Source organism: Sus scrofa, chromosome 12 (assembly GCF_054392235.1).
Source record: "Sus scrofa isolate SSC_HxYL_T2T_F1_AM1 chromosome 12, Sscrofa_HxYL_maternal_Yorkshire_Landrace_v2.0, whole genome shotgun sequence".
Lineage (NCBI taxonomy): Eukaryota > Metazoa > Chordata > Mammalia > Artiodactyla > Suidae > Sus > Sus scrofa.
In genome coordinates, this window is record NC_139394.1 from 53,039,842 (window position 1) to 53,051,946 (window position 12,105).

Genomic DNA, 12,105 nt, shown 5'->3' on the forward strand with positions numbered 1-12,105 from the left:
GTTCCTCAGGCCTGGGGTCAAATCCAAGCTGCAGCTCTGACCTACGCCACAGCTGCAGCAACACTGGATCCTTAATCCACTGCACCAGGCTAGGGTTTGAGCCTCTTCTACCGCAGAGACAACACCAGATCCTTAACCTGTTGTGCCACAGCAGAAACTCCTGCAGAAACTGAATCCTAAGTGGAAGTTTTCTCTCTTTATATTATCTGGGTCCTTCCTGTGTAAATTATGTCAAAAAGATTTCTGTATTTCAATACTAGAGAAAAGTCCTGGATATCTAATGTATAACGTGATGTCTATAGGTAACAATACTGTATCACATAATTGAAATTTGCTTAGGGGGTAGATCTTTAGTCTTCTTATCACACACACAAGATATTATGTGAGGTGATTCTTATGTTAATTAGCTTGATTGTAGTAATCATTTTCCTGTGTATTTCAAAACATCAAGTTGTCTACCTTAATACATAAAATTTTGTTTTCTATAGACTAAAAAAAGCGGCAAGCCTGGGCCATTCTTACTGTCTGGATCCAGAGATAAGACTATTAAGATGTGGGACGTCAGTACTGGCATGTGCCTTATGACCCTTGTAAGTTTGCATTTTTACTGTGTTCATATCTTTTGGGGTCAGATGCCTTTTGATATCTTATTAAATAGTTTGAACTACTTCAGGTTTTAAAACAACTTTTTGTTTTGTTTTTTTGTCTTTTGTCCTTTTAGGGCCCGCACCCTTGGCATATGGAGGTTCCCAGGCTAGGGATCGATTCGGAGCTATAGCTGCCGGCCTGCACCACAGCCACAGCAGTGCCAGATCCGAGCCACGTCTGTGACCTACACCACAGCTCACAGCAAGGCCAGATCCTTAATCCACTGAGTGAGGCCAGGGATCAAACCCGAAACCTCATGGTTCCTCGTCAGATTCATTTCCGCTGCACCATGATGGGAACTCCAGGTTTTAAAATAATTTCTTTATAGCTTTTTGTGTTGCTTCCATTGTTACAGTGATGTGGAAGTCGTTGTTGTAGAATACTTACACAAAGGATCTACAAAGCAGTCAGTGCTAAGGGGGGGGTGGAATCCTAGCTGCTGCATCTCTAAAAATTATATATGTACTGTGGAGGGAAAATAGTATTATTACAGACTAATTCATTTCTTGAGGCTGTTTGCTTCTCTTTTTCATTATATCTAATCTTAATATGAATCCTTTTTATCTAGTACCTATTAATTCACGTTCTAGTTATTTGCTTTATTTTACCATTCTGAAATTAAAGGTGTTAGCTTTGTGTCTTGCAAATGTTTATTTCGTTTAGGAGCCTATTTCATCTAGATTTTGATATGAAGACATATAAATGATTCTAAAGGGTTGTAGACATTCTTGTTCTAAGGGAATCTGTTGCCATTAATCCAATAAGCAACTTTTTATAATTTAGTGTTAATGGTTTAGAGATCCTTTAGCTGTTCACTCTACCTTGAAGTGACTCTGTAGAATATGAGAGACACGTGGAATTATCTGCAAACTCTCCTCTTAGTGGCATTTTGAGCTCAGTTCACATACACTGTGTTGCTGTTAGAAAGCATGTGCTGGAGTTCCCGTCGTGACTCTGGTTAACGAATCCGACTAAGAACCATGCGGTTGCAGGTTCGATCCCTGCCCTTGCTCAGTGGGTTAACAATCCAGCGTTGCTGTGAGCTGTGGTGTAGGTCGTAGACGCGGCTCGGATCCTGCGTTGCTGTGGCTCTGGTGCAGGCTGGTGGCTACAGCTCCGATTTGACCCCTAGCCTGGGAACCTCCATATGCCATGGGAGCGGCCCAAGAAATGGCAAAAAGACAAAAAAAAAAAAAAAAAAAGAAAGAAAGAAAGAAAGCAAGCAAGCATGTGCTGCTCTCTTCTGTAACAATGTATGTTGCCATTAATTTTTTCTGGCTCCTGTTTTTCAACTGAAGGAGGCTTCTTTTTTTTGCAAGGGCAAAGGCAAAAGTATAAACCAAGGTAAAAGATGTATCACCTTGACTGTCTCTTTTTTTAAAACTATTAGCTCTAATGTAGGGGGTTCGTTTACAAAAGCTATAGTTATTTACATTGTAGAAAATTTGAGAAATAAAAACTTAAAAGAAGTAAAACTCACCCTCAAGTCACTTTACCATACCTAATAATACCTACAAAATATATTTTCACTGACTAGAGGTGTCCAGTAGAATTTACTGTGAGGTATTCTGTGTCTGCACTGTCTAGCATGGTATAGCCATAGGCAGCTATTGAGCTCTTGAAATGTAACTAGTGAGACTGAAGGACTCAATTTTTTATTGTATCGAAATAGCCACAAATGGAGTTCCTGCCTTGGCACACTGGATTAAGGATCTGGTGCTGTCTCTGTGTTGGCGCGAGTGAAGCCATAAAAGAAAAAATATGAATAGCCACACGTGACTAATGGCTATCCTGTTGGACTGTGCAGTTCTAAGCCTTTTTCTTAAATTACTAGATAGATGAATATGGTGGTGGTTTTTGTAATATATAAAACAGTATATTGTACATACTGCTTTGCAGCAGACTTTTAATTTATAGTAACACTTGCTCATGTCATTTGATAAACTGATTACATACGGTGCTTTGATGAACATCTTTTAAGTCATCTGGACAGTCTTAATTATTTCTTTGGATAAACTGTAAGAAGTAGAACTGCTGGGCAGGGGATAGAGCTAGATAAATGGAAGAATAACGATATGCAATAAATACACACATATCCTTCACCTAGAGTATTCTGTTGTTAACGTTTTCTTTAAGTTTCTAATCTATTTGTAGATTTTGCTGAACAATTTAGAAGTTGACCTGTAGACATCATGACATTTGACCCCACGTATTTTAACATATGTCTCCTAAAAACAAGGGTATTCTATGTAACCGTAATAAAACTGTCACACTAAAGAAACTTAACATTACCACACTACATATTCACATTTTCTCCACTTACCCCACAGTATCCTTTATAACTTCATTTTAGCCTCTGTCCAGGAGCCAGTCAAATATCGTATGTTGCATTTACTGGTCATGTCTTGTTACTTTTCTGTTTGCCTTAATCTAGAAGAATCCCCTAGACTTTCCTACCTTTGTCTTTTTTGGCATTGGCGTTTTCATTGCATGCAGTTTCAGTCCACTTTGAGTAGTGACTTACTATTTTGGTAAGTGCTATTTAAACTGTTTATCCCTTTATTAAGTTAAATACCTTTTTGTTTTTAAGGTGGGTCATGATAACTGGGTACGTGGAGTTCTGTTCCATTCTGGGGGGAAGTTTATTTTGAGTTGCGCTGATGACAAGACCCTGCGTGTGTGGGATTACAAGAACAAGCGATGCATGAAGACCCTCAATGCGCATGAACACTTTGTTACCTCCTTGGGTATGTACAAGTTACAAGGTTTCTGAGCAATTAGGTTTTGGAGGGCCAGAGCTCAGTTTTATGTAACATGTGGGCCTTTCCAGGTAAGAAATGAACGTGTACTTTCAGGGCAGAATAGAGAAGACAGGTTAAAAATTTTATGGCTTCCTACCTTTTCCTTAACTCTCTCTCTCCATCATCAGCCTTATAATAAAAAAAATTACTTTCTCCATTGCACAACATTGGTTTTTGGGAACTGGAGTTATGAAGAGTATGCTTACTGACCACTCTGATGGGTAATTTTTCTCCCCTACTAGTTTCTAAGTTTCTCAAGGGAAATCTTACTCAACTTTTTTCCTCTGGCAAGTATAAACTATCATGGATTGGAAACCCAGAGAATTGTATTTACATTTAGTGAACATCTTGAGTATCATCTAGACCTGTTCTAGAGTTTAAGATAGTGAATACAGTAAAATGTACCACACTAGAGTGTGATGAATCTAACGATGAACGTAAAGCCGCAGTAAAATAGGGCAGTGCTTAACCCTACAGGATCATCAGAAGGATTACACATGAATATAATGCTTTAAAACTAAGCCTGGAACACAGTAAGTGTTCAATAAATGGATACATTGAGGCTGTCCTTGTTAGAATTCAGTGTTTAATCAGCCTTCGCTGAGGTGAGGATAGTGGGAGAGGTTGTTTTTTTTTTTCCTTTAGGGTATTAATATAGGGTTTAATCATTAAGTGTCAGCTTCCCTGACCAAGTTGGTACGCTTGATCTACCTGCTAGATGTGTGGCTATATAGAGGGGAAAAATGGGTCTTTCTGGCGCTTGGACTTGCTTATTTTGTGGCTTATTAAAAATTGTGTCTGGGCTCAGTCTGATTTTTAAAATAAGCCTTTTCTTTTTCTTTCAGATTTCCATAAGACGGCACCATATGTGGTTACTGGCAGTGTAGATCAAACAGTAAAGGTGTGGGAGTGCCGTTGATTGAGTCTCATTTGGCCCCTCCTCCCTTTTTTCCTCTGGATGCACTCTGATGATACCATGGTTACCCCATTGAGCTCTGTTTAAATAAATATTGTCCTTTCATGTAAATTATTCTGGATGTAGATTGAGCTTATTAAATGTTACACACAAAGTATTCATGCATGGTGAATCCAAATTGTATACTGTAAATTTACATACGTTGTCTAGAAGTACCTTAGGGTTTAAAAACCTGGGCTGGCATTGGTCACACCAGGCCTAAGAAGGCAGAAGTTGAAATAAATTGAAATAGGGCACTAAACTGAATAGTTGACAGTGTCATTTTATGTTGGATTATTAATTCCTGTTTTCTTTCTGCTATCTGTTGGTGCCTGACTTGATGGCCTCATTTGGGGGAAAGTGGTGGTTATTAGGGCTTTTTCTGAAATGTGTATCTATGTAACATCACTTAAGTGTGCTTAATAAATCTTCTTTAAGGATGTTAGATAATAAGACTACAATTCAAAATCTTCTGAACCATCTATGTAATTAATGGGGATTACACATTGGAATTTTTGTCATGACACATTTGCCAAATCAATAGGATACATTTGTTTTGGCAGCCTATCAAGCAAAGGCTAGTGGTATATTTATGTAAGAAAATGACTGTAAATCTGAAATAAGAAAAATCTCAGCAGCTAATAGCAAATCATTTAGTTCATTTGGGTCTTAATGCTTTGTAAACAGGTTTTAAAAACACTGTAATACTCTAAGCTTCTATTTTCCACACTAGACACACTTCTAGTTGTATTCTCCATACTATTAGACTGTATAGTGATGTGACTTCCAAGTAGAGTTTAATCTTCCCATCGAGTGTGTCATGGTACAAATCACTATTGTTTTTGATGTTTTTTAGGGATGTGCAATGTGCATAACATAATGACAAAGAAATATTGAAAAGGTTATGTTTGCCCATTTTAAGGGAGTGGGAGAAATACAGCGGTTTGTTTTTCAACATGAATCTGATATCGATTTAAACTGTGTTTAACTTACAGGTTTATAAAAAGACAGGGTTTAATGGAGCGTGCATAAAAATGTACTGTGTTTTCACCTTTTGTTTATATATAAATGTTTATGAGTATATGGGCCTATCTAGAAGTGGATAAGTCTGTATATGTATATCACACACATACAACCTCCATGTCCTTGGGTCCTGGGTTTTTGAAGAAGTGCTAAAACATATAAATAGAATAAATCTTGCTGTGGAATACCATGCTTTAGAACAAATCCTTTTTGATCCTGACGCTTCTGAAAACTAGGTCTGACTCTGTGGGAATTTTTCCCAGCTAAAGAAAAATCACTTCCGTTATCCTCCATCTGCACCCCCAGTTTGGCTGTTGAGCATTTCACACATCCCTGATATCCTGTACATTGTGATCCAAAGTTACTACAAGTAGGTTTAAGAGAATTTTTATCTATGACTTTGGAAACAATATTCCATTGCAGATTATTAATAAATAATTTCATTGCTTAGCTAACCAACCTTTTTTTTTTAAGGAAGACATTTGAAAAGTTAACAGAACAATGAAATAACAAAGATAGTTTAACAGAGAAACTTATTCTGGATTGCATTTGTTCATTTGTGTAATATGTGAATTTTTTTTAATGTCCCTTTTAGTATTCAATGGAGATTTGGATCCTGAAAAAGACAAAGGGTTAGAGTTAATGTCCTGTAGATAACACACACAGAGACAGGCCATATATTTACTAGAAGCAGCTTTATGTCTAGTTTGTGTCTTTCGTTTTAATAATTCCTGAGAGATGTCTCTGGAAGGAAAAGTGTTTTGAAAACTAATGGCTATTTTTAAGGACAAAAATTACAACGTAAGCTAATTTCTTAAATACAGTAGAATAACTTTCAGGACAATGTTGCCTCACAACCCTGCTCACATCGAGAAGTCTTTTTGTTTCCCCTTAGCTGTTCTGACTGGATTTTTCTACAAAAGCTATGGAAGATATCTTTGTTCTTGTTTGCTGCTATTTCCTGTCCTATTTTAAAAAATATAAATACATAGAAATGGTGCATCTTAACATTTGTTTGTACATGTATAAATGTCTTGTATTTTAATTCATTTTTAGCATGTAGCAACACGAATTGTTTAAGGGTAAGCCACAACATCTAGAAATCACTCCCAGATACGAACAATAAAGGAAAAAATGGTACCGATGTAGGAGGAAACAAAGCCTCTGTCCACTGGGTTTTCCCTGCAGCCTACAGTGACTTTCACTGACAAACAAGGAGAAACTATCACTATAAACAAAGTCATCCTTGTTGGGAGATTGCCACAGCCTGCTGCTTAGTCGAGTTACCAGACATCCTCCATTTGCGAAGCAGCGAACGTTGAATCTCAGGGATGGTCCTCAACTGGATCCAAGTGTAACGAGCCCTGTTTGAATAATGAAGGGGGTGGGGAGAGCGATCCATCCACAATCCGGAAGCAGATTTGCAGAGGTTTCCTGCACTGTTGTTTTGACACTGCCCTGTTGATGCCCTTTCTTCCTGTTTCCTCGGTTTTCTCTGTCTGCTGTCTAACCCTGTGCCTTGCCTGGGATAAGTACAATGTTGAGGTAACTGGTTTGGATTGTAAGTAGAGGAATTTATTAATTGGTTTAGAGGTTCACTGCTGCTTTGTCACTTTCTCAATCAAACTGGCCACTTATTTAAGAAATAAAAAGCTGGTAGAATTGCATCCTCAGATGATGATTGACCTTCTGTGTGTGTGAAAACAGACATTCCAGTGCCACCCTGATACAACGTGCCCAAGAAGTCCTAGCTGCACTCTTGAAAGTGCGAGCCATGGAAACCGGCTTAGACATGGCTTGGAGAATAGTTGCTTTTTGACATGGCATCTTGCACTTTAGGAGACTGAGACCGTCCTGTTTTGTCCATGTGTGGTGTGACCAATGGTGTGCCCAGAGCACTGCTCTCAAACTCACTAGTGTTAGCACGTCGTCCGGGCTGTGGGCGCTCGCTGTAGTCTTCGGAAAGCTTTGGCTCTAGATCACCAAGCCCAGTCTCCTTAATGTCAGTGCCCTGCTCTCCTGTTTGCCTCTTTCTGTTTCTATGTGAACTTCCAGGTAATATCACTCATTTTAAATAGTTTTTTTTTTTTAATTTATTTAAAGAAAAACTATTTAGAAGTAAAGGACGTTTTATTTTGTTGACAGTGGTGGCTTGATAATCCTTAAGCAACTGAAGCTAAAATTGTTAAATTGAAGGAAAAGGCCCTTAAAATGGTTATTCTCTGTCCAGCTGTATATAAGTCCGATGTGTTACTAATCTAGATGATGCAAAGAAGAATCTCCTGGTAGAGACTCGACATGTACAAAATTGGTGGAAAAGGTTTTGGTTTTTTTCAGAGGGGCGGGGGGAGGGCAAGCTGGATTTACAAGTCACGACTGGACCGAACTGGCCTTTTTATCTTTCCACTGTATCATGTAAGTAGCTGCTTTCTTGTCCTGCCTACCCTTCAGGCATCCCTCAAGCTCACTCTGAAGATGGTAGAAACAAACATAATCTTCGAGTTCGAAGTTGATCCTGACACTGACATGAAGGCGAGCGTTGATTTCATAATGAACGTCACAGAGGTGGTGATTGGAGAAAACAGTTCCCCAGATTGTAAGAGTTAACTGAAGATATTGACACAATTTTAAAAAATCAGTAAAGGAATGTATATAATATTGCTCTTGTGTTTTACAGTAAGATTTGTTGCTCTCAGACTGTGTAAAACAAGATTTATTCATGTTTTCTGCATATTAAAAAATCTTATTGTACCAATTGGTAAACTATTAAATGCCTATAAAACTAGATGTGATTTTTTTTTTTTGGTCTTTTTATGCAAGATTTTAAATCTTTTCAATTGAGTTGCTAGGAAGCAAAGTTGTATTCAGCACCAGTCAGAGGGAGAGTTAAGATGCAAAGTGCTGGCAGGGCAGCAGGGGCTGGATGGAAAGCCTTTGTCTAGGGCAGAGCCAGCACTGCTTTCTGCTGCTTTCACCCTATTTGCACAGGGAGCCCACAGTGTGGCTACAGGGTCTCTTGCTCTACCTACTGGGTCAGGCAGTGCCAGACTGTTTGTTATGGCCCCCCACCTTCCTCTCCAGCAGCCCTTTTTGGCAGTGACTACAGCTGAGGTCAGGAATGACCTGTTCATGTCCCCCTTTCAAAGGTTTGGCCCTCATGTGGTGGTCAGGGCCCCAGGGAGACAGGACCCTGCCTCCTTTGTTCTCTTGATGAATGAGCCTTTTGATCTGCCTAGTGGTCTTGGATTCTTCAAGATTCTTAGTACTGTTTTAAAGTTGGATTGAAATGTACCAAGGAATCTGCACCCTTGCTCCAGAGGCCTCTTGGCTTTCTTTGAACTTTACCCATGGTGGCGATGTCCTGCCTTTGATCCCTCGACTGCTGTCCAGCTAGCATCCGTAGTGTCTTTAGGGCACCAATGAAGTCTCCAGCATTTTTCACATATAAAGGACAAGAATGATGTGGCTTTTACAACCCAGTTGTCATCCTGCCTCTTAGGAGAGGAGCTTCTCCACCCTGCCCCCAAATGGGAAGCTGAGCCAAGAGCACCCCAGTAAGGAGCTTGAAGTTTCCTGTATGTTGCAGCTTTTCCATTTCCTTACAAGACTTTTTTTTCCCCACTTTCCTCAAAGTGCAGGCAGCTGTTCAAAACCTGAGTAACTCACTCACTACTACATCACAGACATCAAGCTTCCTTCCAAAACACGGCTGCCTCTGTCCCTGGTGTATATAGTATGAGGCAGGACAGGAGTGTGGAAGACTTGGTGGAGAAATGGTGCTGGATCCTGAGTGTCCTGTTAGTAGTCTTTGCTGAAACTTGTCTTGCGTGTAGACTGATGATTCTCCACTGCTGACACACAAGAACCCTGACATGTGAATGCCTGTCAGCTGCCAACACTTCCCTTTATTCTCAACACATCTTCACCTCACAATATACTCCCTGCTGGTTGATATTAGCACAGTTTAACCTACCTTTAGTTTTGCAGGAAAAGACCTCATCCCATCGCTGAGCCCCTCACCGAGTTACACTGCACTGCCAACTCTACTGTGGCGTGGCCATTGGAAATGGGATAGAGGCTAGGAAAGGGTAAGAATTACATTGCCCACATTTGCAACTTAGGAAGGCTCCACAATCATTTGCTATGAAATGACTATTCTTCAGTATAATTGTGTCCTGAGTGGTCTGTATCTTTAGTGTCTGAGGGTTTTTTTTTTTTTTAATCAATAGATTTGCCTCTTTAATGGGGTTGTTTGCATTTGAAAAGGGCCACCTGTCCTTTGTAAGGTATCCTGACAATGCATGCCCTGTTTGATTGCTAGTGTAGTCAGGACAAAGAAATAAGTGGGCCCATCAGAATACCTTATTCTCAACTTCAAGATATACAGGAATTCCTCAATGAAGTCGTAACAGTTCTCTCAATATTCATATTTAACAATGTAAATGATGTGACCAACAAGGACTTAACTTCCAAAATACACAAACAGCTCATAATAACAAAATAAAGAACCCAATAAAAAAATGGGCAGGAAAACTACATAGACATTTATCCAACGAGAAAATGAAAAGATGCTCAACAAATGCAAGTTAAAACTACAATGAGGTAACACCTCACACCAATCAGGATGGCCATCATTAAAAAGTCTACAAATAATCAGTTCTGGAGAAAGTGTAGATAGAGAAAAGGGAACCTTCCCAACGCTGTTGATGGGAATGTAAATTGGTATAGCCACTATGGAAAATGTATTGCGGTTCCTTAAAAACTAAAAATAGAGTAGCCATAAAATCTAGCAATCCCACTCCTGGGCATATATTCAGAGAAAGCCATAGTTCAAAGATACACACACCCCAATGTTTCAATATTCATAGCAGCACCGTTTGTAACAGCCACGACATGGAAACAACCGAAATGTCCACCGACAGATGAATGGATAAAGACTGGATAAAGATGTAGAAAATACATACGAGGTACTACTAGCCATCAAAAGAATGAGTAACACTGTTTGCAGCAACATGGGTTGACCTAGAGATTATCATACGAAACCAAAGACTGATATCATATGTGGAATCTAAAACATGATACAAATGAACTTATTTTACAAAACAAAAACCAACTCACAGACAGGAGACAAATTTATGGTTACCAAAGGGGAAAGGGGGTGGGGAAGGGATAAACTGGGAGTTTGGGATTAGCAGATACAAACTACTAAATCTAAAAGAGATAAACAACAAGGTATGTAGCAGAGGGAACTATATACCCTGTAATAAACCATAATGGAAAACATGAAAAATTACATACACACACATACATACTAACTGAATCACTTTGCTGTCCACCTGAAATTAATACAACGCTAAATCAACTATACCTCAAAGATTTTTTTAAATTAAAAAAAGGGACAATGCCAGTTTGGAGAGGAGACAGATGATACAACCTGAAAGCTGGCAATAACAGTTCTTTTACACACACACACATATATATATATTTTTTTTTTTTGTCTTTTTTTGCTATTTCTTGGGCCGATCCCGGGGCATATGGAGGTTCCCAGGCTAGGGGTCGAATCGGAGTTGTAGCCGCCGGCCTACGCCAGAGCCACAGCAACGCGGGATCCGAGGCGCATCTGCAACCTACACCACAGCTCACGGCAACGCCAGATCCTTAACCCACTGAGCAAGGGCAGGGACCGAACCTGCAACCTCACGGTTCCTAGTCGGATTCATTAACCACCGGGCCACGACGGGAACTCCCACACATATTTTTTAAGTTGTAAAAGTAATATGCATGTTGAAAGAAATGCAAACATGGGAGAACAGTAGTTAGAGAGGAACATGAAAGACCAGGGTTGGAGGCTTGAAGAGACAGAGGGGAGTGTGGCTCACACAATCTTTTCACAGCTGCCCATCCACACAGACCATGGCCTAACACATGCTGGTCCTCATCTCACCCTTCCTGGATACCACTGTTCACTTCCTTTAAACAAATGAAATCTGTCAACTAAGAGGAGAAAGGGTGGATTTCACACCTGTGTCCTTTATAAGACAACTGTCCCTTGTCATCTGGGTTGTCAAAAGACATCTGACAGCACTAATACGCTTAAGGGATCAACCATGAAAAATGGGCCTCTCAGGTAACTGGTCGGTACAATCAATGGTAATTACCTTGATCCCTTCTCAGCTTTAAAAGATGAGGTCCCCATTTCTAGAAGTTCCATGAAACACGTGACCGGCACTCATGGGGATAAAGGCTACAGGAAGTCACGCCTGTTCAGGACACAACCGAGAGACTGTACGGATGAGGGCTGGGTGGGAGGGAGCACCCAATCGAGGCACAGGTGGAGATCTCTAGGTATCACTTAGAACCTTTAGGTCAGGGACCGTCTTTTTTTCCAGTTCGCTCAAGAAAACTAGCAAGTATTAGGGTTGGAATTTTTTTTTCTCTTCATGTCAGACACAAAAAAACTAAGTATTCAAAAAGGCATAAGACTGAGCAGCAGCTGCCAGCTGTATACACTAAGGGACAGGCCTCCTCCCCACAACCCTCCCACCTCACAGGCCCTGCCCCTCAAGCTCATCAGATCTCTGCACGGGCCTCCTGAGCTCTAAGACTACCCTGGGATGGCACCCGTCAGACACCCTCCATCCTAGCACTTCAAGTCTTCAGAGTGTGCAGAGCAATGGG

At 40.1% G+C, this 12,105-nt stretch overlaps 1 protein-coding gene across 7 annotated transcripts in view; it reads left to right on the plus strand.

Moving 5' to 3' along the window:
- PAFAH1B1 (platelet activating factor acetylhydrolase 1b regulatory subunit 1) overlaps nucleotides 1-8,212 on the plus strand; it is a 168,507-nt gene extending 160,295 nt beyond the window's left edge. For 3 of the 7 annotated variants that reach the window (XM_005657017.3, XM_005657018.4, XM_013990003.3), the window contains 3 exons: nucleotides 489-590; nucleotides 3,239-3,395; nucleotides 4,295-8,212. In XM_005657017.3, the coding sequence (XP_005657074.1) occupies nucleotides 489-590; nucleotides 3,239-3,395; nucleotides 4,295-4,368 (333 nt within the window). In that variant the 3' untranslated portion in view covers nucleotides 4,369-8,212. 7 annotated transcript variants of the gene reach the window in all.
- The last annotated feature ends 3,893 nt before the right edge of the window (nucleotides 8,213-12,105 follow it).